Source organism: Calonectris borealis, chromosome 16, assembly GCF_964195595.1.
Source record: "Calonectris borealis chromosome 16, bCalBor7.hap1.2, whole genome shotgun sequence".
Lineage (NCBI taxonomy): Eukaryota > Metazoa > Chordata > Aves > Procellariiformes > Procellariidae > Calonectris > Calonectris borealis.
In genome coordinates, this window is record NC_134327.1 from 8,755,559 (window position 1) to 8,783,371 (window position 27,813).

A 27,813-nucleotide genomic window follows, 5' to 3' on the forward strand; every position below is an offset into this window, starting at 1 on the left:
TAATACAGGATTTTTTTTTTTTTCATTCTAGACTCTAAAGCGACAGAGTCAGTTGGCACTCTATTTCTTTAACACTATTCTAGCTCACGGGGATCTACGAAACAACAAACTAAACCAGCTTTCAGTCAATCTCTGGAATCTTGCTCAGAAACATGGCTTTGCTGACACCAAGACTATGGTAAGGAAAACAGATAATGTAGACAAATTTTAGTTCTTAAGATCTTTTCAGCTCCTCATTTGGGAAAAGATAACATTTTCTTGATCTGAATAAACCTAATCTCTTTACAAGTTGCTCTCTTAAAAAAAAAAATTTACATGAGTTTAAAAAAAAACAACTTATTTTTTAAATGCTTCTTAATGAGTAAGCAGCTTCTCTTATTTCAAGTGGTCTATATCTTTCTAGCACTTTTAAATGTATTTTGCACATTAAGGAACCTGGAAATGTTGGGTGCTGTAACTTTTTTTCAGTACAGAAAACTACCTTCAGGAGAAATACAGCATTTTTATTTAGTGAACTGCATGGTGTAAGCTTGGAAAGTGGGCATTCTAGAGCCTTTAAGAAAGATACACATGATAAAGAGCTCTGGAGTAAGAAATGCAAGTGCTCGTGTAGCCAGTGACATTTAGGGAAAATCATGAGACTGTCAATTAAAACACCTTCACATAGATTGAATGATGGCCTATGTAATGAGAAAAGACAAAGACACTAAAAATCTCAAAATATCTTTCTTTTCATACCCAGGTGAAGACACTAGAATACATCAAGAGGCGAAGCAAACAACCCGAAATGAGTCACTTCACAGACTTGGCCCTTCGGCTTCCTCTGCAGTCCAGGACCTAATGCATGCCTCTTTTCCAAGGAGTCATCTGTGCAAGAGAGCATGTACCCGAGGCCAAAAATCACTGATTTAGATTTTGACTGGAGGAGTTCAGGGTATTTTTATTTTACTTAGTGTGACAGATTTACTTGGACACAGGTAAAACTGTTCTGAGTGCAATAATTTAACCTGAATTTCTGTTTCCAGTTTTACCACTATATTCTTATTTTAAATGCTGATTTAGATTCAGTAAAGGGTATTTTTGAACCTCTATGGTTGCAAAAGCCTTTTGAAATCTAATCTGTTGTCATTTTAGCAACAAAGGAAGAAGATAATCTGCACGGATTAATTCACAGCCTCCAAACTTCATCCCACTTGCAGAATAGTCTTTCTCCTGTGTAGAAAGCAGCATTTCAATATAATAATCCTACTAAGTCATCTTTCTGCTTTGGGATGCTGCCAACATTTGTTTGGTCAGTTCCAGTAAAAAAGGAAAATGGCCGAGGTGTTACTGTTCTAATTTGTACAATACATTTTCACAGACATGTTTATGCTTTCATTTTAGTTCAGTGGTGTTTTGTAAAATGGAAGGAATCTTTTAAGTGCTGTCTGCAAAGGAAAATGGAAATGTATGCAAAGTACTCTATATTTGCAAAGTACACTATATCACTGAATAAAACAATTTGCAGTTCATCTCTTTGTTCTGGGGGAGTTTCTTTGCTTGTACAAATTTATCACCTTATCCTTGTGGAATTTAGTTACATGTACTGCTATTACACCTAATAAATTTCACTCTCACCACTTCTGTCCCACGGCAAGGAACCATGTTGAGACCTTGCATCTATTGCCGCTTTTGCTTCGCGGTAAGTATTTTAATGAGCTAAATCCCTATATGGATATTAAGATATATTTTTGCACAAAAATGTTTTATTTTGTTAAGGCTAATCAAGTAATCAGTTTTACTAGAACCATATATTTAAGGAGTTAGCAAGCTGCTAATACCACCTAAATTATTAAACCATTCTTGTTGCATGTTTTTCATCTCCTCAGTGGTTACTGAAGCAAAATATGTATTTTGTGTTAAGGTTGTAAAGAACCGAACTAGGACCCTTTGATCCTGGTACAGAGCGTGTATGTAAGCTGCGTAAAACTGCAGGAATACAAGACAACTATGAAGTGGTATCAACTTGATATGAACCTCTCCAACTTTTAGTACATAGCTATTTTAATTATACCAACTTTCCTTAAATAATTTTGTATAAAGCGCACATAGATAATGAAATAATAGTGCTGCATTTGTCCCATTTTATGTCCCATTTTAATTTAGCTTTCCTTCTTGCTGCAGCTGCACAAAACAACTATCAGCAGCACGTAGATGATTCTTCGTGTTGGGCTTGGAAACATAAACCACGAACTGGTAAGTGGGATTAAACTCTGAGCTCTCTAAACCGCCAAGTGGGTCACACTAAGCAGCTGTGGTATGGCAGAAATTGCCCTCTGGGGGCAAATGTACTGCTCTAAACTCAGTGTGGAGCTGTTCCAGATTCTGTAAAATGGAAACTCTTACGACAGGCTTACAAACGTCCCAACTGATCCTCTTCCCCAGACAGGCACCAATTTTTGCCTGTTGTCTTTTGAGCACAGTTTAACTTTGGTTTCTTTATTGATGCAAGATCGCCACAAGAAAGGTTCAAATGTTTTACTACTGGTTTTATTAGTGCAAAAATAGCTCAACAACAGGCAGAAAGCTCTGGTTAGTTATCAGGAGCAAAGTCTAAACATCTATCTTAGAAGCTAACATAGCCACTCTAATAAACTGCTTTTGGCTTACTTCCATGTTAGAGCAAAATTAATTTTAGTTAAAGCACTCTACTTATTATAGACCTCCTCTTTCTTCTGTATATAGCAAATATACAGGCCAGACCAAGTTTGACTGCTTGAAAAAAGCTGACAGTTTTGTCCCCAGGTATGTGTCTTGTTTTTCAAACTATGACATTTTCATGTGCACAATGTTATCAGGAGCAAGGTGCCAGGCCATCCACAAACCTATAGTCGAGCAACACACTGGTATACATTATGCAATTTTAGATGGGAAAGGAGTCCTTATCCAAAGGCAAGGCTAGGACTAATATCATCTTCAGCATCTTCGTCAGTGGCAGTGCAAGACCAGTCACTAACCACCCAAGACTGGCTCTGCAGCAGAAAGCTGTACATGCTGTCCCTCTCCTCCTAAATGAAGTCGCTAGTTGACATTTTCCTACCTGTTTCTTTATTTTAACTTATTTTTTTGCCAGGCAAGTAGCTGAGGGCCTGAATTCAGCATTTGTCTTAGATCAGAAGAGAAAACAGAACCTCTACTATCTGAATTTAAGTAAAGCAACAGCTGAAGCCTAGAAGGGCCGGCTGAAGCCAGTTGCTGAGCTTTGAGAGCACTGGTGCAAAACAGACTCACCCTGAGCTAGGGGTGGTTTTAAATGACGCTTTACAGGAGATGGTTTCCTTAAAGACAAGTTCAGACCCTGCAGGAAGTGGTTCAGCATCTCCCTCTTCCCAGGTATGGGAATGGATTCATGGCAACCCCTTAAGCTGGAGCCTCTGCGTTATTTTCACTTCCCCTCAAGAGCTGCCCAAAATGCATTGGAACCAACTGCTCTTTTGCTAAGGGTATTTTCTGCTGGAGGCAGCTGCTTTCAGGTAGACCGGTCCACTGGAAAAGACTATTGTGGAAAATGAGGTTGCCTTAAAAGAGCAAGAAATTTAGTAATTCAGTTGGCATGATTATCAAAAACGATAGGTAATTCAGCAGAACAACGAGCTGGGTAAGTAGAGACAATAACCTAATTCTGGGGGGCTGGGGTTCCCCTGCAAGTCAGCCAATATTATACTACAGCAGGCATGGACGTAAGAGATGGTCACCTTGTTCTGCTTAAGAACCGGAGCTGCACTAAAACATAACAACACTGTCTCCCATAACAAATGGCACAGGCAGCAGTAAAATACATGACAGTTTTTCACTATCTTTTTGTAACTCCAAGCAAGACACTGACAGACTGCTTCGGACCCTTGAATTCTGAACACAACATACACAAATGCAGTCTCATATTTTGCACTCTTATTAAAAAGCCAGTGAAAGTGCAAGTTGTCTGAAAATCCAAAGGTTAGATATTTCATTGATTGATGTATAATGAACCCAATAAGCACATTATTAAAATTACCTTGCTTTCTATAATTTAGGAAGTCTAGATCCATATATTTGGTGCTGCTATCCAGAAAGCATTTACCTTCATTTACGGGTAACAGCTGCTGCTTGAAAATCCAATTGCCAGAGCATAGTTAAAATATAGAGGATGTTCAATGCTATTCATTATTATAATGAAGATGCTACTATTTAAGAAAGTACTTTCTGAGTTAAAAGTCTCCCTTCATCAACTTTGTAGGCATACCAGTAGTGTTTCTTCAAAGTAAAACGCCATCACTTTGTACCACTCACTGAGTGTAAAAATGTGAATATTTTACAGAACACTAAAATCCTTTTGAATTACTAAGATGTAGCTAAAAATAAGTTTGAAATCAGTATTTTAAAAAAAGTTTACTAAGTTTCAACTTGTTGCAGGCATTGCCCACATATCTTCAATTTTTGAAGGAGGCTGTCTCTTGCCTTGTAAAAAACATTGTAAAGGTTTCAAAAACTTACTGTTTAGCTGAAGTGAGGACCCAGCTCCACATAATCTGGCGTATGCAATTGAAAACTTGCACTAAAAGTGCCTCATAAATCAAATTTCTTAAACATTTTGTATTTTATTTCAAGTAAAAAGATGTGGAAAGTGAAAAGAAATTTGCCCGTTGAATTTTCATTCCTTTTATTACTTCAGAGTTTTAATCTTCAAATTTTATAGATTTAGATGTATATTTGTCTATGTATACTTTTTTGTTGGCAGCAGGTTGAAATCCAAGACCAATTCCTCTATGTTGCTTCAAGTCCATTGCTTTATCGAATTCCATCTTCAGAGCCTGCTGTAACTTCTCCTCCCCTTCCCTGTTCAGAGCCATGTTTGGTTTGTTTGTAGTTGCTGAGAGATTTTGGATAGGCACAGAGCCCTTTTTAAAGCCACCCATCAGTCTAAAAAACTTCATTTCTTCCTCAGAGCTTTGAAAAGCAGCTGTACTCCACTGGCCAAACTTTGTACCCTGTGAAGCAAAACAAGGTTAACATTAAAATTAAATAATACCAAGACCAAGGAAGACGATTTCTGGCTGTGTACCATAAGAACAGAACCAGCTACAAAAACCTGACAGGGATTCCACGGGTAGTACCTCTCAAAGGACGTGATAAAAGAATGACATAATTCTGCATGAGTGCATCTTTATTAGCATTTCAGTTCATTTAACGTGGAGACAGGGTTTAATGTACTTTCAGAACGTCCTTTCCCCCTGTCTTTAGGAATCTTGACTTTTCTGCTCTCTGGATAATACTTGCCTAGCTCAAAAAGCCAGACATTGCCCAATCATTTCTCTTATTCTAAGACAATTGTCAGACTTAGTCCTCTTTCACTTTGTCACTTCGTACGGTTATCTTTTCATTTTCCTACTGCCTAGTTAGGTAGCTGTTGTTTTCAGCAGTGTTTTGTTATGTTAGTTTTGGAGACAGTGTTCAATCTGGCTCATACGCTTTAAGTAGCATTTGCATTCTCATCCCACTAATTGCCGCTAATATTGCAAGGGTGCAAAAACTGAGGGCATACCCTTATCTAACAGTACTAAATACACTTCTCTTCAAGCCTCCCCTCCCTCACAGTTTGCCATTCCTTCACTCTGCCTTTCACTGTATTCTTTGAACTAGTTCACTCCTTCAGGATTTTTCTTTTGTCCGCAGATACTGGCTCCTTTTTGAGAATGTAAGTAATGTCCAAGTAAAATCAGAATTCAACCGTTTGTGGATAACCCAAAATACAACATAAAATTTACAAAGTTTATGAACTTTTGGCTTACCTAAGAACAGGCTTCATTATCTAAGGATCTTATTTGACTCCTGAGCTATAGCTAGGAGCTATGCAGTCATTTATAACTATTTTTGGCAGGACTGCTACTCCCAATTTTTCTTTAAAATTGGGGGTGGTACTAAATGGAAGATTGTTTGATCCTTAATTAAATAGACTGAGCTGGCTACATCAAAGGAAAAAATGTGAATTTAGTGGTTTGTTTATGTAAGCCTGAAATCCTTCCAACTGAACAGTTGTAGCTTGCATAAAACAGTCATTCTCCACTAGACAGCCAACATGACACACAGCATGCTACACAATATTGCAGGCAAGCTGTAGCAGGTTTTTTAAGTTTAAAAAAAATGCAAAACTGGAGTATCATTCACTGTCACAGGCCAGAATACCTGCTATTAAAAGAACACTATCCATAATACTTTAGTATTTTTATCTTGCTCAAAGACAAGTTGCTGTATAAGTCCAGGTCTGTGACACAGATGCATGCACACATACACATATATATATGTCCTCCCTTTGGAATGGGAGACATCTGCACAGATGCAAAAATAATTATGGCTTGTCAAACCCTGTAATTTTTTTTCAATGAATTGCTGACAGACACTACACATAGCTTCTGCTGCAGCATTTCCAGCTCACTCTTTGTGAAGCTGATGAATTAGTTTTCATAGCTTCTATTCTTCTGCATACTACTAAACAGAGACAGATCAGCACCAAAGAACTGAGATCCCCTGCCAAGGATGTAATTTTTCTCAATGACTTCAGAGACTATTAGATGGTTGCAGTTCAAGAGCTATTGCAGTCTGACTCCCACTATGTAAAAACCTACAGGAGTTGTTTCTGGCATTTGTTTGAGGTATATTCCAACTTTCTAGGCATACTGGCAGTCTTGCGAAACAACTAAGAATCCTGAATTACTAGCAAAGCTTTCTCTCCTCCTGAGTCTTACTACCCCTGCTAAACACTACTGCAATAGTTTCCACTACCTTACTGTAAACCTGTCAGGAGGCAGGCTGAGTAGGATGCAAACACAAAGAATAAAGAATCATCTTTCAAAGAAGTAGAGGAAAGATGTAGAAGTTAGGAGAGGACTGACTAAATATCACACGCATGTGTTACGAGTTGTCATCCCTTCTACCTTTCCAGGTGCACACCTATTTCTGAATGTCTGCAAAGTCTTCCAGATAACAATTCAGATACAATTTAGTGACTGCTATATCCATAGCCTAGAATTATTTGTATTTCACAGTAAGCAGAAAATGCTGCTGTAGCAATTTGTCATGGCTCATTCTCCACAGGAACCAGAGAAAATGTTGCTTTTGAGGACTGATGATGGGAATTAGAGCTGTGTACAATGCCAACTGCTGTTGGAGTTGACTGGTCAGCTCCCAGACCTCTTTGGATTGTACTAACTTCTATAGCATGACCTTAAATTTATAGTCAGAAGGCACACAGTTGTGCCAAGCCATGTACCTGAGCCACATGCAAAAAAAAAGTGCAGTGCCTTTTTTAGGAACTTGCTCTGGGACACAATATTTCCATCAGATCAAAGTCTAAATTCATACATACCTGTTCCACTTTGGGACTGAAAACCTTAGTTTTGCCAGATTCTCTATCGATTTCTTCTTGCAGAGCCTGCCGCCTCACCTAGCATGCAGAAAAAACAGTACAAGACGTTATCTTCTGTGTGTTAAATGACAGTTAATTTAATTCACAGTGAAAAGATAAGGGAAGAATAAAATAATTAGTTATCTTCAGAATTTTGCAAGGATAATTAGAAAGTTGCATGTGATCCTTTTACACAGTCAACTTGAGAACTACAATTTTTGTAGGAGTATTTTAAAATGAACATTTTGCTGTATCAGATATGCTTAATCTTCTAACTGCAGGTAACAGCTACACTGAAACTGCCAACATGACAAGAAGCAAAGAAACCTGTATTTAACCTAATAAGGTACTTGGAAGCTTCTGACATTGACTGGAGCTGTACATTTTGGACTTAACCCACGGAAGGTAAAGCTCATTTTAAGCAGAGCTCTATTTAGAGAAATCTTGGCATAGCTGAGCAACCAAGCAGTTTTTTTTCTTACAAATTCTATGCATACCTTATATGCTGACTTGCTTTAAATCTTACACAGTTAAGACAACCCATACCTTGTCTATGTTAACTTCATCACAGTTTCCTTTTTTTTCCTGCACAATAGTTACATCATCCACATGTTCCTGTAAAACAGGAAAAAGCTTGTATGAATATTTTTATCCATTCTGGTTCATCAGAATTTACACAGCTCTGACCACAAAAGTAGTAAAAACACTAAACAATACAGTAGTACTATTTTTGGGCAAGATGAAATAGTTAGATCTAAGCTGGAAAAGCCAATTAAACCTGTGCATTTCTTTGGAGAAAGAAATTTGAGGATTTATTATCCTTTTTTAGCAAAGAGGATAAGGGATTCTTTTTTAAATTCACACATTAAAATGGACCTGCCAACATCATTGGCACATACAGTAACGTTTGCAGGCAGGGTCATTTCAAATTAAACAGTTTAAGTTGAAATTTATATTTGAAATGAGGGACAGAAAGAGTGAAAGTACAAAAAAAAAAAAAAGAAATTTAAAAAGCGGTGGTAAGATAATGGCCCCTCTGAATGCACAGGACAAGCTTGAAGCATGTTGATCCCACTAGCCGCTTAAAAAAAACCAACCAAACAAAAAAAAACAATCAAGAGGCAGCTGCATTGTGCTTGGTCTTGGACAAGTGCAGCGTAGATGATGGTCTCCAAGGAGCTTCCAGTCTGGAAAGAGCACGACAAGAGGTGTGACACATACATAAAGTGTCTCCCTACAATGGCAGCAAACAGCATGTTAGTTCCATATTTGAGAGCAAGGAACAGGGAGCTGATGTGAAGAGACAGAGCAGCTATGGCAGGAATGGATGCGCAGGAGGCAGGAGGTAAATCAGTGGCAGAGTCCACAAGCAGTCAGATACTGTCAGATAACTCTTCCACAAAGTGCAGCCCTTCAGCAGCTTTTGCTCCCATTGACTGGCATTTTTAGATCATTGCCTTCAGCCTTTCTTTTCCAAATTTGTAATCAGGATAAGATTTTCGGGCATCCAGTGTGACAGGATAAGTAATAAGTCCAGGATAGTGGTAAATTACAGCCATAAGCTTTAGACCAGCCTGGAAAAGGTGGCCAAAGGGAAGATCTATTAATATAGCTAACATAATAATCCAAGCATGAAATAGCCAAGGAACACTAAGAAGGAAAAGATTTGTAACATACTTCTGTCAGTAGAAGCTGCTGTTACTTTTTTGAGGGTTTACAGTTTTATTTAAAGCCATAAATGGCTTAGCCCATTTTCCAAAGCTACCTTTTATACATTGATTTCACACACACACAAGTATATGCACCATTAAAAATGGCGAGAACACTGTCTGCAATAAGGAGAGCTCATTCTCTTGGATGAAAAGAAAAAAGAAAACAAAAAAAAACCAATTTACTTCTAGATGGCCTGGTACTGTCTTTTCAGATCTATTAAAACAAGCAGGAAAACTGTCATGACAGGATTCTGCAAAATGATGCAACTTTTTTTTTTTTTTTTTTTTTTTTTTAGCTGGAAGGTTAAGTGACAGACAAGGAAGGAGGAAGGGTGCACCCCCATCCCTGCTAAGTCACAGCATACCGCTGACCTGCTGAAGGCTACTGTGTGGCAAAAATTACCCCCTCTGGAGGTGTGCCAATCTTCCCCCAACTTCATGGAAGGGGAGCACATTCACAAGTGGTAAGATTATGCTATCTGCAGGCAAACAATTTCAAAGAAGTAAACTGAGTCCTCATTCCTTCTCACTCTGTCCCAGTTGACTGTAATGGCATCCATGGGAAAAATATCAATCATTGATATTAAGTGGGTATCACTCCACATTGTCTTTAAAAACTTACTCTTTTGCTTGCTGCACAAGTCCAACAGAGGATTTTTCAAGGCATGCAGCAGTGTGTGTGGCACTCTGAGACTAGAAAATGGTTCAGGACTATGGCACAGTTAAATGCAAGACCAATGTTATCAGCCATTTATTACAGCAGTGTCTTTTGGCCTGGCAGGAACTAGATTTCTGTAGAAGTGATTTACCCAGACTTCTCAATCTTCAGGAGAATTTCTCTGAAGTACTTTTTATTATTAAAGGACAGAGCTGAATATGGGAAAGAGAAACAAAACATGCATCACCCTACACCCTTCTCAATTGTTCGCAAGGTATTTGCTGTGTTTTCCATTGTAATTGGTCATGCAAGCTTACTTGTCATTGTTAGGCTTATCTTGCCTCCACAGAATGTGAGCAGCTGCAAGAATCCAAATAATGTCTAACAGTCTCAAAAAGGCGATGTCAATTTAATTAGAAAATATATCCCAGCAATAAAACCACCTTGTCCTTTGAAAGGTCAAAGGAGAAACCTAAGTAAAAAGCCTGCTCACCTAATGACTGATAAGCATACACACTCCCAATACAAACCTTTGTGGAAAAGGCTGTATCTGGGTCTCCACAAAGGCTGAAGAACCTGATTAAATAAATCTGTATTTAATTATTAGCACTAGACCCCAGAAACCTGCCAGGTTTCCACCGAACATGAAGAAACTGCATATATGAATGCATAACAAAGCAAAGCACACCATGAAGTGTGCTTGAGAGGCAGCTAGCGCTATGGCCCACTCTCTCCCTAGTTTACAAAAAATCTTCAACGCTTTATTAACTAGTGCTTGACTTTTAAACAAGCCAAGCATTCAAAGTTCTTGATAAAAAACAACTGGAGTGCAGTTTCTCATTACCTATGAAAATAAAACAAGCTCCTAATGACTTGCAATGAGCTGTTTTCAAAGTCGTTTAAGCAGCTAAAAATACAGATAGATACCTATTGAATTTCTGAGCATCTCTCAGCTTAATTCCCAATGACAACAACAGCAGTTAGGTATGTAGGTACTAACTTTAGGCACTTAAATAGCTTTAAAATATGACCCTAATCAGATAAAAAAAGAAGCAAGCGGAAAAAAAAAAGTTCAAGCAATAAAACCAGATCTTAATATTTTAATTTTTGAAAAAAAAATCAAAGAAACCTCTGTATTTCAAGTCTTTCATCAGTTCCTCTTCATGTTTGTTTCACCTCAGAAATGGCAGTACTGCAAGACTCTGGGATGGGATTTCCTTTAACACTCAGTCTGGATGCAATTCCAGTTACCTTCAGTTATAATTTACACAGCTCTTGTATCTATTTATTTTCTTGCATAGATTTATTTTTTAAATTAAGACTTTGTGTTTAGGTTGTTCTCTAGTATTTTTCTATTAGAATTTATAAATAAATGCTCTCAGCCTAGTCTACACTTAGGATTCTTAGGATTTTGTCTAAAGTTTTGTCCAAGTTAGACAACAGGTTTCGGCTAAACTTCCCCCTCATTTCTAATGCTGCGCAACTCCAGCAGCAACAGCAGCAAAAGCTTGAGGAAAAGTCCAACAAACAGAGTTAGATGCACTCATGCTGCCAATGTTACCAACCTGCTCAGGTTAAATGTGGTATTAAAATCCTGTTTTATAGGAATGTTGCCACTTTGCTAAGAGCAACTTAAGGAGGAATAGAACAACATTTAAGACTGTACATACTAGTTTCCTTTTTGTCCCAAAACTTGCTATTTACATTTTCGCAATTGAAACACTATATGACTACAGCAGTAGGCATTAAAAAATACTTTCCCGTGTTTCACAACTATTATGTGCTGAAATCAGCAGATGAGCTGATCCTGCTTCTCAAAACCCAGAGGCGGCCTGTATTGACCTAAATGTAACCTAAGGGTCTGAACAGGCAGAACAGCCTGCAAAATAGGAAACTGTCTACCTAAAAAGCTTTCAACTCCTGAGCAGGAGGGTGCAAAGATACCCTCCTCTTTACAACTTACCAGTGCCTCATTTCCCATGTCTTCTCTTTTGATCTTTTTCTTTTTTGCATTTGCTTTTGAACCTGGTTCTTCAGCAGAGTCCTGTGGTACTTCTTTTTTTCTTTTTTTCCTTTTTCTGTCAGAGAGCATATGATTACTATTGCATAATACCCTATCTACAACATCCCCTGTGACACATTCCGCTCGCTTCATTTCGCTCTCTTTGTTCTTTTTATTGGTTTCTAGTAGTGTTATTTTTTGGCCTTTAGATGCACTATCATTGTTTAAAGAAACTTTTGAATATGTTGTTTTCTCCTCCTCTTTCTGATTCTTCTTTTTCTTTTTCTTCTTGATTACTTCATTATTATCCTTGATATTCTTTCGGCATTTTTTTCCAGAAAGCTGCTTTTCCTCAGGCTCAATTTCTTGCTGTGCAGGGAGATGCTTATCAGGAACTCTGTGACTGTAGTCTTGATCATCTTCACACGTTAAGGAGGAAACATCTTTGCTTCTCTTCTTCTTCCTCTTGGTCTCTCTGATACTTCCAGAGTTCTCAGTAATGTCCTCTTTCTCTCTGTTTGTCGATGTAATTTCCTGGAAATTCTTTCTTTGCCTTTTTCTGAAGCCACTTAATGCAATGGGGCTATGAGGAACTCCACAGATGTTGTCCTGATTATCTGCTAGTGGTAAAAAGGAGTCGGACTTATCTTTCTTTTTCTTCCTCTTCTTTCTCCTCGCATAACTCTCCCCATCATTCTGGATATCATCTGTTCCATGGTTTTCACCAATAAAACCTTTTTCTTGTGAAATGTACTTATGTGTTTTTTTACGAGCTTTTTCAGACTGTTTATGTTCACTGTCCTGGATGTCTTCTAATGCTAAAGAAAAAATGCCTTTCTTCTTTTTTTTCTTAATTACTTCACCATCCCATTCCAAATTCAAAGCACTATTCTTTGTGCTTTGTTTAAAAGCAAATTCATTTTCCTTAGTACCACCTGTATGATGATTTGAAAACTCCACATCACTATTCTCATCGTTCTCCAATGATAAGGAGGAATGACATTGGACTTTTTTCTTCTTTTTGAGAATTTTAATTTGTTCCTCTGATTCTTCTTGACATTCTGAATCCAGATGGCCTTCTACATTCACAAAGCTTTCTGAATGTGCTTCTTTCAGTAATTCAGAGCCCACTCTCTTTTTCTTGTTTTTCTTCTTCTTCTTCTTCAGTTCTAATTGATCTAAACATTCATCTTCTTTTAAATTTTCCTTTTTCCTTATCTTTGTTTTTGTTTCAAGCTGGTCATCATCCTCAGTTTTAATGACAGTTTGAACACCTTTCTCAATTTTAATGATAGTCTGGCTCCTACTACTTTTCACCTTTTTCTTTTTCTGTATAGGTTCCTCATGAACTTCTTTTCTCTTTTTCTTTATTATCATTCTAAAAAACGAAATGAAGATGTTAGCACACCGCTTCAACAAGATGATGCAAGTCCAGTCTTCCTTTATTCTGAAATCATTCCATATCTCTCATTGTCCCTGGCATTCTTTTTCCCATTTCACAATCTGCTTTCTGTGATGGGAGGGAACCAGAACCGCATGCAGCACTAAAAAGATAGTCTACTGGGGTGGTGAAGGGGCGATTTTTTGTCTTGTTCTCTATTGCTGTCCTAGTTAGTTTGTAACCTTCTATTTGTCTTTTTGACAGCTGCTGAGCATGACATTTTCACAGAAATACCTACCCTCTAAAAATCTTTCCTAAATGACAAGACATAGACATATATATAAATCGGTAAGTATAGTTCAGGTGGTTTTCCACGTATGTATGACTTTTCATTTATTTAACATTGAACTTCACTGTACTGCCCACTTAGCATTACAAGATCCTTAGCCATTACCTTGAATTTGCTTCTGTTTGTGATTTCTTGTCCTTGCTGTCCGTTCCCTTTCTCGGGACATTCGTGCCTCTGAGCAGGTTACAGCAGAGAAGCCTTTGGGACCCATCTGGTGACACTCCCTGTCTTTGCTGAGAAACCTATTTATTCCTACATGGTTTCCTGTCTTTTAATCAATAACTAACCCACAGGATTTCTTTAAATGCCTCTTGCAAGGCAACCGGCCACTATCCTTTACAAAAATCTGCGTATACCCCAGTATACCTATACCTGTTACCCGCACGCTTGTCAGGGCTTTCGCGTGAAGCCAGCAGACGCGTGTGACCGCCGCCGCCCGCCCCTCCTGCCCGTCGCTGTGGCTGCTGCCAGCCTGCGCCCCGTGGGAGCCGGGCTGACGGGCCAGGGCTGCCCGGGCCTGCCCACAGGCAAGCCCCGCGCCCTGGGAAGGAGCCGGACTCGCCGACCGAAACCGATTTCGGGGGACCCACCCAGCTCCACGCGGCGAGCCGAGGCGGAGCCACCCCACATCCCGCTCCGCTTCTGCCGCCGTTAGATGGAGGGAGCGGAGTGCGGCGGATGCGCCCCGCTGCCGCCCGCACGGACACCGCCCGGCTCGGCCGCGCCGCCCCCTCGCCAGCGGAGGCCGCCCGGGTGGGAGCTCCGGGCGCGCCTCCGCCGGGCAGGCCGCGGCCCGAGGCAGGCCGCCCCGCCGCCGCTTACCTGCCGCGGCCCACGTGCAGCTCCCGCCGCCGCGCCGCCCCGCCGCCCCGGAAGGGGAACGCGGCCGCGCCCGCCCCGCGACGGAGACTGGCGGAGCGGTTGCCGCGGCAACGCGGCGCGGCATGGCGGCGTGCGGGCGGCCGCCGAGTCTCTGGGAGCGGGTGTGCGCAGGTGGGAGCTCCTCCCGCGCCGATGCCGGGGCTACCGGCCTCCGGGGGAAGGGGGCGGCCTGGCCTGGTCCTGAGCGGGCTGCGGGCCCCGTGAGGCCGGCCCCGGCCCCGACCCGGCTCTGCACCCCGGCGGGGAGAGACGCCCGGGGAGGGCCGCCGGCGCCGTCCCTCACCGCCTCGGTCACGCGGGGCTCTTCAGGGCCGCTCCTCGCTGCTGCCTGGGCCGAGGCCGGCGCCGGGCCCCTGCCCCGCCGCTCGTGTTGGGGCGCCCGTTCCCGTATCGGTGCTGTGGAGCCGGGGGGCAAAGCCGGCCCTACGGAGGCGTTGGCTGTCCCTGCCTCCAGAAGAGTGCTAAAAAACCGCCCTTCTCATCACCGAGAGCAAGTCCGAAAGTGTTTCTGCTCGTCAGCCTTACGTTACTTTTTATTGTCATCATTTTCTGACAGAAACATACCTTTGTGTGTGTTTCTGCTGCCAGTAGGGCCCAAAGTATCCAGCTTACTGCAAGGGTGCCATGGCCTCTGGTTTACCATGCAGCAATCTGCACCCTGCGTGGATGCAGCTTTGTGAGCTATCCTGCTAAGGGAGTTGGATTATTGCCTTGGGAAAGCAGAGAGGTGACAATGTTATAGCTATTATGCAAGTTCAATGAATACAGAACAACTGTTACCAGAGTCCAATTCTAAAAGCGAAAGTCTTGGTCTTTTCCCAAAGTCTGAGAGCACTGAGACGGATCAGGAAGCTGAGAGACCAGCACCATAGTTCTGCGGTGCCTGAATGGAGTTCTCTTCATTTAGTACTTTATAATGCTTTAAAGTAGGTATTTTGCATTAAAACGGCCATTTTAAACGTAGGAATAAAGTTGCTTATTCTAATATAACTCAGCTGAGGCATCTGTCGGACACACAGAAGTAGTGATGCCAGTAAATCTCCTAATTATAATGGTAGAATGGTAAACCTGCTGAGTTTGTCTGTAAGAATTTTCTGTATTGTGTAATCTGTAAGTTTTTTTCATATCAGGTCCATTGTCGTCCTTTATTTTTCTCATCCTGATTCACTCAGTAATCCATGTGGGTCATGTACTGCTTTTGCCTTTTTTTTTTTTTGAAAAAAAGTGGAGACAGTAATACTTAGCAATGTCCTAGGGATTTAATTGCTTTTAGAGGAATTAAAGTTGAAAAGCAGTATTATACACTAGTAAAAACAATGGTTAATTCCGTGCAAGCATCTGCATTTTACTTACATTAAAGTATTTAAAATTATTATTTTGGTTAAAAGTCTTTTCCCAATAAAGGGTTCTTTTATCATTGAGAACCTTGAACTTGACTTAAAGCCAAGACAAGAGGCTCTAAAGTTCTCACTTGTTTTAAAACATTAGATTTCATGTTAAACAAAAATTTGTTGTATACTAATTTTTATTGTTTCAAGCCAGAATAAGTACCTTTAGAAACTAATGTTTGTTTAGGAGAAAAATAAATATGTTTTTAAAGTCATCTGGATAAATGTTGTACTTCTTACTTTTAGAGTATGAAGCAGAACAGCCTCAATTTCCCGATGTTCCTGAATCAAAACTTGGATCTGTGAGTAAAGCTCAAGTAAAAAAATCTGCATAGGGCTGGTTTTAAAAGATTTTAAATAACTAAATGGGAAAAGTAGGTACCCGCAGAATAGAGTCATTCATAAAATGAAAACAAAACTACATTTTGCAAACAGCTTTTGTGAATGAACAAATGTAATATTCCAAATCATTGCTTTTATTTAAAACAACATGGGTTGCACTATCCTAAAATTAGATTACCAGCTGTGTTTGGTTTGTACATCTCGCTGTCTTTTTTTCTGTGACTGTCTGCTTCGTCAGCAGGACCCTGAAGTATGCAAGGATCTCCTTTGGGGGGTGTTGCAAGCAGACTGAGCACTGAAATACGCAGGAGAGGCGAGCAAGTGCAGCAGAGTTATGTCCCAATTTCACATATGTGATAGGTCACTTAGATGTGGCCATTGAAATTAGTGGAATTAAACCTGATCAAAGTTGACTGATGTCTAATTTTGACCAAATAAATTCAGTCTAGGAAGACTTGTTTGGCAGACTTAAAAACTTAAGAAAGACAAACCACTTTAAATCTTTGTCCCCAGCAGCAAAATTTTTTTTCTTGGAGCAGCAAAATTAATTCTTCTGGGCATCACATACAGAGTTAACTTTCATTTAAATCAGGCATTTTTGTAGATGTTTTATCTTATTATTCTGTATTTAGGTTACTTTGTTATTTTGAAACTATTTTAAGACAATGCAGTTTAAATTGTATGACAGTTGGTCTGTTTAGACCTACCCTGTTTCCCCAAATGAAACTGGCTTCATTACAGGCTGTTATTAAAATTGAATAGTGAACTCTGCTCGGGGCATTAGCCTGGGCATAATATATTGATATATTTGAACATCAAAATGAAATAATATACCTTTTTAGGTTGATGCATTTTCTTTAATTTCCAAAAGGATCATTTTTTGAATCTTGCATGTATTAAAAAGGAGTCTCTCTGCAGTCATTGACATGCATTATGAGAGTGTTGTAAGTGTAGTGGCCTGATCCCACCACCTGCTTTTCAGTAGCTCATAAATCCAACTGAATTTTAAAGAAAAACTGTGAGAAAAAGATGACATAGTTTTCATAACATGTTTTCACAGAAAACTGTAATGATGGTGCATTCTTGGGGATAATAGGAGGTATCTGCCTTTCCGTAACAGGTGTGGCTCAGTGTCTGTTAGGAGTATTCTGCTGGCTTACTGTAACAGTTCCTGCACTCGTAAAAACTCTACATAAAATTGTGGACTTTTTTTCATGGTATCCATAATTGTTTCTGTATGGGGAAACTTAAGATTCGGATTTGCATCTGCTCTGAATTTGTCTGTCTGTGCTTTGTTTAGAAGGAAAGTTTGTTTTCTTTAAAAGGTGAGTGTCAGGACTTCTGAACAATACAGAAACAAATATATAAGCTTCTGAGTGGAAAAATACTATTCAAAAATGTTGCCAATTTTTATTTTCAAAGAATTACTATTTCTTACAATGGCTAAAGTATTTTTTAAATTGTGTTATCTCACCATATTCTCTTAAAAACCATCATATGCCTTCTGTTAGGGTTGGATGTTTTTATTGTGCTGGAAACTGCATAATTTTTAAAGTGTAATTCTTTCTTTTAAAGTAGTCAGAAAATATGGCAATAATTTAATATTTGAATTAGAAATTATAATGCCGTGTTTTTTTAACTGACCTTATAATTTTTCCTGTTGAATTGGCTTCTATTTTTTTACAGTCTGATTGGGGTATTTATATAGGTTACATTTATCTTGAACAGGTGTCTTTGGAAGCAGGAATATTGCAGCCATTACGGATGGAACAATTTTATTCAGCCCCTGCAGCTGATACTGTTGTCCAACAGTTGCTTCCCATACTCGAGGCAGCCCCCTTTCCAGAGCCACCTGATCCAAAAACATGTAAGTAGGAGTATATTATCTTGAACCCTGCTGTGATTATTTTTCTTGCATTTGGCAAGGGTTTGTCATTTGTTCAATTTAAAGTGTTAACAGCTACAACACCTTTTCTTAAGTGGAATTTGCATGATTAGTCCCCTGGTCTGTAAACAGGGAGCCAGCTTGGCCAGTTGGTCAATGGAAGAAAGCTCAAATGGTGTGTTACAAATCAGTAGCATTGTCTAGCTGTTAAGGCAGTTCTGTTCTCTTCTGAATAAGTGACTTTTTATTTAGCTACTTAAATCAGAGAAAGGCAAACATTTCTTCCTCTAATTTAATAATGCAAAACTAGAGACTAAATAGACAATTGAGTTTGAAAACTGCTTTCAAAATATTATCTTTGCCCGTCTGATTACAAATTAGAATGGAAACAGCTCTAAAGTTTTGTTCTTCCATTTTTATCAATTTCTGTACTTTATAAAATTTACCAAGTAGCGATGTATTTTTATTATGCATTTCAGCCGTCCATTTTGTCTTTTCTTCTCTTCCATTCATTCTCGCTCATTAGGAATTCCTGTTGCTAGTCAGAAGCAGTGTTACCCTTGGTTTTTATATATGTAGTGTCCTTCCAATTATGAACATTTTCTGGCAGTATATGAACTAATTAAAGGTATAAAGTAGAGGATAAATTCAGTGTTTCAGCTGTGTTGCCAGAAGAGAAGACTTCTATGACTTAGTCTTTACTGACCACACCAAAACCTGAATACTTACTGAATGGCAGGCAATCTAGCTTTAAATCACGGACAGCACTTCAGCCAATAAGCCACCCCTGCTTGTCTAGGATCCTAACTAGTTTTGTTTTGTTCACCTTTCTGAGGGAAGTGCTGTTACGGCTTCACAGAGGGGCATGCTCCCTGTTCCCTCCGGCCCAATGAACTTGAGTTCCTCCATGTGCAGTGTCTTCAGGAGAAGGGGTAGAAGGCTTCTCCACTTAACCCAGTTTGTAAGTTGATGGTGAAGGATCCCGTTAGGGAAGATGGAGATGTGGGGAAAAGCTGAGAAGGAAACAGAGCTTGAGTCTATCAGTTGAGGAAGCATGTAGCTGTTAGGCTATACATAGAGCATGGGCAATAGCATAGCTGTTTTTTGGTGATGCTGACTGCAGCTGCTTTCTTCTGCATAGAACTCGGGGATGCCAATGTGTGTGACCACATGGGAAGTATGGTAAGTAGACCTCACGTAAGGGCAGTGCAGTCAGACATAAGAGAGAGATGCCAACCCAGACAGCCCTCAAGGTGGAAAAATTTGGTATGTGAAGTCATGTTCAAAGTTCTGAACGATCTGGCAAGTAGGAAGTAATTATGAGAAAGAAATCACAGCCCCACTGAAATATAACCTTTGGTTTTTCCTCTGTCTAGAAATTCAGTTTTATGACCAACTTTGTTACTGCAGATTGTAAAGCGCATGAGTATAGATACCAAAAGTGGTCTAGCTGTAACAGCACTGAGTTCAGCATAGGCTAATTTACTTTTCTTTCTGTCAGGGTAAATTAGTCCACATTGCTTTTCATTTCCCTGGCTAAACTGCTTCTGGTGTCTGAGTTTACTCATTTAAAACTAAGTCTGACATCTCTGAGGCACACTGTAGTTTGCAGTGTTGATGCACCTTTAGTTTAAATTTACTCAAGTTGATGTTGTCTTGGCTGAAGAGAAGTGAAGACAGATCCGTGGGTGTATCTGAACTGAATGAATCTGTTTAGTTCAAGCTGTGATGGTATTGATAAAATGACTGATACTTAGTTTACGATATCTAATATTTGTCTTTTTGTGAAATCTAAGTGCTTACCTGTAAGTGAAGGCTGTACTGTTTTGCTCAGGTTCTCCTCTAGAATACTTGGAGTATTACATATTTCCAGTACTCTTACCCGGAATGGCTGAACTTCTGCATCGAGCAAAGGAGGAAAAGTGTTTTGAGGTTAGTTTTTAGTTCAAATCATTGGCAGGAAGTTACAGCCTTTTATTTCACAGGCAGTATTTCTTTATTTGGTCTTTTGCAAGAAAACCAACCACAATAATATGAAATAACATATCATGAGTTGTTTTGGATCTGGTCTTGAATGTTGTTCTCTCCAGTAATTCAGAACAGATTGCATACTACACACACTTGATCATTATGACAATCTCTAACTCACAACAAATCCTCCTTAAATATCCAGTTGTATCTAGCCCAAATAGTGTTGTGTTTTAAAGAAACAGGCTTTCTTTCAGATTAATATGCATCACTCATTTGAGGGTAATGTAAAGAACTTGAACTTTACTTCATTACTCAATTATTTTTGCTGGTCTGGCATCCTAATAGAGGTACATTTTGGATTTTAATTTTTTAACATTCTGTGTAAATTCCATTTAATTGGAAAGCAGGGTATTCAGCATTAATGAGCTTATAAAAATTGTACATTTTAAAAATCATTGTTTGCTACATATATTTTTATAAATTTGTTTTCAGTGTACGTGTGTGTAAACATATCTAGAGAGGCATTCCTCATTGTATATAGGGAATGCTTAAAAAAGCATTAGAACTGGTGCAAAATAAAGCTCATTCTATCACCATAGCCTAACTCACAGATCCCCAGGTATAGATTAGGTACTGGGAGTTGTGGGGTCTTCCATCATCTCTGCTATTTTCTCCAACCACGAAGTAATTTTTTTTCTATTTCTTTCCTACTTTTCTGCCTGTCATCCACACTTCCCAGTGTAAAACGTCTCTGTATTTTTATGCCTGCAGCTGAGCCTCCTCTTGCAGCTTCATAATATAAAGAGCAATTAATATAAATTACAATGAAAATATCTCCCTTTTTCTACACGATACACATCTGAGGAATACAGTCTGTGCTCTTGGGTTATAGATTAAAATGATAGCGAAGTGAGGAAGACTTTGTGTTACTAGTGGGTTATTAATCATCTTAGGTCTTGATCTACCTCCTCTCCAACTACTGACATTGACTTCCTGTTATAGACACATGTATATATGGTAACAGACATTGTGGACCAATTTGTAAAAATTACGCGTGTGCTATTTGCCACTGACCTATACGTGCCTGGCACAGCCAAAAATACACAAAGCTTACCAAGCTTGAATGGACACCCCAAACTTGCATTTCAAATCCAAATCTGTACATTTAATATCAGTAAGTTATTTCAATTTTTGGTCAGTCTTCACAAGATTTGTGTGTGTCTATAAACTGATTGATTTATAGATGTGTGTATATGTATTTATAATCTGTGATTAATACAGGTGAAATAGGAAAATGGTTCATTTACATGTCGTTATGGCATGACATCTCTGTACATCATTCCTGCCATCACATTTACATTACATAGCCAAGAACAGATTGAACATATATATTATTCATCACACTTTTAATGAAATCTATATCGATTCTTTTTTTTTTTTTAAAGGAAGCGCATATCCTTTAACAGGAAAAAGGCATGTCTTATAGCTGGCTTAAAATACAGTCCTTGATAGATATTACATATTTCTGAAGGCAATAAAACAGCACTTAATACAAAAATATGAGAATTCTTAGAAATATTGCAGTTTTAAACTCAGGACAAATCTAAGGTTACTTTGTCTATTTTTAATCTGAGAAATTTTGCAGAGCTTCAGTGGTATATAGATTAGAAAGTATCTGTTCTGAAATTGGATTTTGTGTGGGTCTGTCTGTTGCTTTATAGTAAACTAATAAAACCAATTATTTTCTAATGTATAGAAACGTCATAAAAATGAGCACATCTTACCAAAAAGACACTAAGTGATTTTTGTTGTTATATGGAGAGGTGTCCTGCTATTGGGGAACCAAGTTTAGGAAAGCAAGCTTATGTCAGATGATCATTTTCCACTGTGACATCATTTCTTCCTCCTTTTGAACAAGAACTAGTAAAACAATAGCTCTTTATGCTTGCCATATAAATGAATATTTGTGTTCTTTTCCATTACTGTCCAGGTGCTTGTACTTGGACATTCTGTTTCCTTATCTGACTTAAATACGTAATTTCTAATTATACTTTTGTTTCATAAGGAATGTGGTGTTCCGTATGGATTTGGAGAAAAAAACATGCTATAATTTGTATTAAAATGGTTAGTGCAATAACTGGAACTGATTTTTAGGATCAAAAACAGAGCCCTTAAAAACCCAGAGAAAGTTTAGGGACAGGGAGGAAGGATCTTGTGATAAACACACCAGAAGATAGCTTCAAAAAATAGGAGAACAAAGAGTAGAAAGATTCATGGAATTCATGAGAGAACAGGAGGGGAACATGATTAATTGTGATTAAGCTAACTGAAATCATGAAGGATGAGAACAGAATACTGGGTTTGAATTTTGGCTAGACATGAGTCATTAAACCCTGTAAAGGGCAGCTGTATAGAATAAACCAGTGGAAGATAAATGGAAGAAGCACTGGAAGAAAGGGAGGAATAATTGAACTGACTGCAGTCAACATTGAATGAGCCTGGGAGAAGAGAGAGGGAATTGTGACGGAAAATAAAGAGGGGGTTTTTGATGAGAGGGACTAAAGATTTTCATGTTTTGAAGGGGAATGAAGATGAATGAGTAGAGAATGAAAAATTAAGTAGGAGAGTTGTTTAGCAATTGAAATGTTGGTAAAGGAAATCAGATTATGGGCCCAACAGAGGAATTCAAGGAAGAGATCAGAAAAGACGCATCCATGTCTGGAAAGGAAGGATTGTAGAATCAGATGGGAAAGTCAGGAAAGGGAGACGGTTATGCTGAAAGTAGTCATTTGTGTAGGAAAGAAATCTGCAAGATCTTATTTCGAAGGTAATATAGAAACATAACAACTTAAACATTTCATTTAAAATAGGCTCTCTTGCATTATGTAGTGCATATGAAAAATCTGAAAAGCAAAAACCTAGAAAAGCCACCAGCTGCTAGATATATTTGCAGACTTCAAACTGACATAAATATGAGAACAGTCTGCAGAAGCTTCATTTTTAAATTAGAGATGAAAGAAACCTATTAGGTTGCCCAGTGTATTCCCTTGCTGATTTTTTTTTCCCTCGCATAAGTTCTCCTGTGCTTTATCCTATCTGCTGTCGAATGTCTCCAGGGGAAAGACTATTTTCTTAAATCTTTTCTCTCATGAGAACAGACTAATGCATTCATTTTTCAGCATTAAAACTGAACAATGTTTAAATGTTTTTATTAGCATAACTCTTCCTGGTTAGCGATCACAGAAAGAGGATACTGAATCAGACTCTGTAATGGAATATATTACATTTAAAAGTATGATAGATCAGGGAAGGTGAATGGAAGAAGGTTTCCTAATGGCTTTGCCATGTCCTGATCACCAGTATTTTTGCATGATTATTACCAAGCATATCATATTTAAACTGAAAAATGGAAAATGAATTCTGAATTCATAGTTTATAAACACATCTGCAGGTTAACAATGCACATTGTGCAGATATTTCCTGTGTTCCTGATTCATGTAGCATAGGAGGAATGTGTCAAAGGCAGGTCAATTTATGTCATTTTTTCCCTTCTGTAAATGTTGACTGCTGTGCAACTAATGATTTAATTCAGTAGCAAAGCGAACTGTTTCCTGGCAAAAAAAAAAAACAAAATAAAAAAGTATCCAGCTTGACTGAATTCCTCCCTGATAGTTTACTGGATCTAACAAGGATAAAGCAAGATGAATTTGATTCTTTTGGTGATGACTGTTTTGACAACACTGTTCTGATCGTTTTTTCCCATTGCAAAGGAAAAGCAATTTACTTAAAACAGATTAAATTACAACTGCTAGATTAAATTGAATTTTGTTGTCAAAGTATAGAATTTATTCTCTGAAACAATTCACTAAGTAATGGGACTCAGTTTCATATTGTGATTGAGAATAGCTGTACAAAGACAATCATACTCTGCTATTTGTTTTCAGATTCTGTTCAAGTCAAAATTTGTCCATTTAATATCTAAAATGACCTGTAGAAAGCTCTCCAGTGAAGGTGTTGGTCTCTTAAAGCTTCGGTGTTTAGCTTTTTGGAAAAGTATCTGGTATTAGCATGAGAAGTGTGAAAATTCCTTAAGGAGATGTGTTTCTTCACAGCCAAGCATTCTAATGGAGCACTACATGAACACCAGAGCTTTTGTTGTCATGAAACAGATCATAAAGGCACATGGGGTTCAGGACTGATAATTGTTTTGCAAAGTGCTCTTTTTCTGTTCTTCTGCCTTTTTTTTTTTTTTTTAAAAGTTCTCTTTCTTTTCTGTGGGAGTCAGACTGTATGTCTACTAAGGATAAGATTCACTTAGAAAAGTAAAAGCTTTCCTGGGTATCATCTAGGAATGCCATGCAGTCTAGCTTTAAACTTCACATTTGTCATCCCCTAGTGACATGACTACTCTGTATTCTTCATTGTGCAGTCAGCACCCCGCATAATGTTCCTCCTCCACTTCACCTGTGCCTGAAGTAATATGCTGACCCCCAAATTATGCCATGTGCTAATACCCCAAAGTGGAAGAATTATGCTATGTAGAGCACTTTTTTTCTGCCTCTTTGTTCACATCCCCCAGTCCTTTTTGCATCATATTCTTGTAGCACAGGGAGAAACACAGATGGTGAGGATAATGCATAGAATAAAGTCATTCATCATGCATTAAATTTCCAATTACATATTTATTGTATTTTTCTTAACAAGTGGTAGTAGTACCTTCATTTCGTACATTTTAATCAAGACTCGACCCTCTTCCATGACATTTAGCAGAGTCACAAATGTGTTTGACCAGTGTGAATTGTTTTCCTAAAAAGTAATAATTGCAGTTGAATCTCCCATTTGACAGGGTAAGTATTACCTTCCGGGTGGGAGCTAGGCTTTCTCTTAGCTAAATGGCTGCTATTTTGATAAAGCACTCAGTGTCTCTGTTCTGCAAGGGCTTTTAGTGTTCACTTTCTGGCTGTGTACATCCGTAACACATCTCATGTAAGAGGGGCTCAGAAGATACTAGTCAAGCTCTTCTGTTATTCCGACCAGCAGTCTACGTTACATTCTCCACATCATGGTTACTCTGGTTTGTGATAAGCAGAATGAGCACCTGTACTCATTTATACATTCAATCTGTAAAGATGGAATGCGGAGAGGATATCTCTAAGAAAAGAAAGACCCTAATCAATTCTGTATTGATCAAAATTCATGCTTCAAATTTTGCACTCAAAACGTATTTTACAGCATGCAGTGCTGTCCAGCTAAACAGGTACTGGCTGCGTGAGTCACTAAGGATAACCTGCTGCAAAGCATTTTGCAAAATTCTCTTTGGTGGTGAAGAAGTCTTAGAACTGGGAGCACAGGGCACAAGTGTTTTGCTTTGAAACTCCAGGTTTTGAACTTTTTACCTGATTATCTGTAATGTCCATGGTATCTGTGGTTGCGGATATACATATGCCTTGTTTCTGCCTTCCTTTCTCGACTACACAACAGCCGATTTTGTCTGAACAGCCATACAATACTTGCTGGGTGTGTCTCAAGTATTCACAATGCCTTTAAGCTGGTTCCATGCAGGAGGAAACAATATTCCATTAATGTTCCTTCTGTGCTTTGGAAGCAATGAAGTATTTTAAGTATGATAAAGAACTTTGAACAAAATGGCAAGTAATTTACAACAGATTTTCATGTGTGAGTTCTGTTAATTTCTTTGCAGTAAGATTGCCACTTAGAAAGAACACCATTCTGAGATACTCGTTATAGCTATACTGCAGCAAATATCCAGATAGTATATGTAGAATTTTCTCACTCATTTTTTGACTTGACTTGAAAGCATTCCACAAAATTTCTAAAATTTTGGCTGAGCCACTGACTGTTGGCAGTAGCAATATTAAAGTAGACAGAGTAATGTACTGTATATTTTATTTAATAAAAGCAGTCAATTTAGCTTCTGTTTCTCTCCAGTAGTAAAAACATGTGACTAATCCAAAGATAATAAATAATTTGAAACTATCTTCTATCTTTAGAGAAAAAGGACCAAATTTATTGCCTGTGATTTCCTAACTGAGTGGTTATACAAGTAAGTTAATCATGGCTTTTACTATTAATTATGCTCCATGATTCAAAGGCATTAATTTGCAAATAGAATAGCTACAATTTAAATTAATATGAGTTGTTTCCTTTTTTTTTTTTGTTATCAGCAAGAACCCAAGGAGGAAAGATGACTCATTCACAGAATTCTTTTCCATTCCTTTTGTTAACGACTGGCTAAAGGACCAGTAAGTTATTGCAGTACTCAGAGTAACCTTTTCTCTTTTATTCTTTTTCCTCTGCTATTCCAAAAAAGTAATAGAGCTTCGATGCATTACAATTGTGCCCTCTAAATGCCCTTTACTGCATGCAACAAAGAACTATGTGATGCTTTCTAACTTGGTAGTGTATTAATTACAAAGTATTTTGTACCAGCATTGTTCACAGTGAAATTAGTTTAGAATTCTTAAGAGTTTTAATTTTAGAGTGCAGGGCATTCAAATAGTTTCGTAGTATTATGAATATCTTTGTACTAAGGAGCAAAGCAGTGTTTTCAATGCTCCTTCCTACAATGGAAATCTTTGAGGATATACAGTCTAGAAATTCTTCCTCTAACTATAAGCAGCTGTTTTAAAAATACCTGTAATAATCCTTGGCGTCAGGATGCATTTCTGCAGACATTTATGACTTTGCATCTGAGAAATGAACACTTGTTTTGGCAGCCTCAATCGTATATTCCTCATTATTCCTGTAGAACCAAGCTACACAGAAGTTTTGAAAGAAATGTTACTGTCCTTGAGACTGCATTTTGTTTTAAAATGTAGCTGTTGTATGAGAAAATAAGAAAAGTAAAGTAATAGTCCACAGTGAGAGAATAAGAAAATTACAGAGGTCAGATTTTAAAGAAAATTTTCAGTTTGAAAACTTAATTGCAGGCTAGGTTGGTGGCCAGTCAAAACCGAAAGATTAATATCTTTGTAAATATGTTTACTTCATTACGCTACATAAGTGGAAATTGAGCTTTCTTGAACTCTTGTCATGTGAAACTTAGAACCTTTAGTCACTGATGCAGCAAGAGGAAAATTCCTTGACATTCACAGGTCTTTGGAGAAAAGCTGGTGATTGTGGCTTGAACAGTTAATTTTGACTATCTTAAAGGTAGTCATGTGGTCAAAGTTGTGTAGGAAGTTTCTGTGGTAAGAGATGGACGTCGTTGGAGAGTGACCCGTTTCATCTCAACTCTGATACCTTCAGGTACCTGCTACTGCATCATACTGCCCAGCCGCTGTTGTTCAAACCTACCACTGGTGGGACACTTCTAACCGTTTCATTCTGTAGATCATTAGGTCTGGTCAACAAGATTCCCATTTAAGGCAGTGAATTTTGTAGTTTGGAAACTGATTATGAACTGCAGTGACGTTGTCATACTCATTTCTTGAGCATACTGAAGAGCCATCGGTTAGTAAGGCAGTTTTGATACCACTGAATTGTAAGGATGGATATTTGTACCTAAGATAAGTATCTAAGATCACGGTTTTACAAACGTTTCTCTTGGAAGTAAAGCTGACCTAAATGGTTCCCTGCTCTCTCCAGTTCTTCACCCCAACGTGCTTGTAGGCAACCTAATATCACCCTGTCTGTTTGGTAGGGTGCTTGGTTATTCTGATCAGGGACCTCGTCTGAGTTAGAAATCTCTCTGCCAAAATGTGTGAGGAGGGTTTGTATAGCTATTTAAAATATAGATAATTTCTCCAATCTGGTTCACCTGGGAGCCTGACAAACCTTTGTATTGGCACAAACGAAGGATT

The 27,813-nt window shown here is 38.5% G+C and overlaps 3 protein-coding genes across 11 annotated transcripts in view; 2 read left to right on the top strand and 1 right to left on the bottom strand.

The window, feature by feature from the left end:
* The window catches only part of VPS35L (VPS35 endosomal protein sorting factor like), a 57,510-nt gene extending 55,999 nt beyond the window's left edge, over positions 1-1,511 (top strand). For all 5 annotated transcript variants that reach the window (XM_075165122.1, XM_075165124.1, XM_075165125.1 and 2 more), the window contains 2 exons: positions 32-178; positions 743-1,511. In XM_075165122.1, the coding sequence (XP_075021223.1) occupies positions 32-178; positions 743-841 (246 nt within the window). In that variant the 3' untranslated portion in view covers positions 842-1,511. The remainder of the gene's footprint in view (positions 1-31; positions 179-742) is intronic.
* Positions 1,512-4,661: 3,150 nt separating this feature from the next.
* On the bottom strand, positions 4,662-14,452 carry KNOP1 (lysine rich nucleolar protein 1). Of its 4 annotated transcripts, none has more exons than XM_075165127.1 (5): positions 14,345-14,452; positions 11,754-13,170; positions 7,967-8,035; positions 7,382-7,459; positions 4,662-5,006 (listed from the first exon to the last, which is right to left on the bottom strand). In XM_075165127.1, exons 2-5 carry the CDS (start codon positions 13,167-13,169, stop codon positions 4,695-4,697), a joined length of 1,875 nt encoding a protein of 624 aa, XP_075021228.1. In that variant the 5' UTR covers position 13,170; positions 14,345-14,452; the 3' UTR covers positions 4,662-4,694. The 4 variants fall into 4 exon arrangements, with proteins under 4 accessions (XP_075021228.1, XP_075021229.1, XP_075021232.1 ...); XM_075165128.1 differs by lacking the exon at positions 14,345-14,452 and adding an exon at positions 14,113-14,335; XM_075165131.1 differs by lacking the exon at positions 14,345-14,452 and adding an exon at positions 13,895-14,091.
* Positions 14,453-14,454: 2 nt separating this feature from the next.
* The window catches only part of IQCK (IQ motif containing K), a 56,360-nt gene continuing 43,001 nt past the window's right edge, over positions 14,455-27,813 (top strand). The window contains exons 1-6 of one of the 2 annotated variants that reach the window (XM_075165135.1): positions 14,455-14,515; positions 16,039-16,094; positions 17,863-18,001; positions 19,854-19,951; positions 26,002-26,054; positions 26,176-26,253. In XM_075165135.1, coding sequence (XP_075021236.1) covers positions 14,467-14,515; positions 16,039-16,094; positions 17,863-18,001; positions 19,854-19,951; positions 26,002-26,054; positions 26,176-26,253 — 473 coding nt within the window. In that variant the 5' untranslated portion in view covers positions 14,455-14,466. The remainder of the gene's footprint in view (positions 14,516-16,038; positions 16,095-17,862; positions 18,002-19,853; positions 19,952-26,001; positions 26,055-26,175; positions 26,254-27,813) is intronic. The other variant, XM_075165136.1, reaches the window with a different exon arrangement.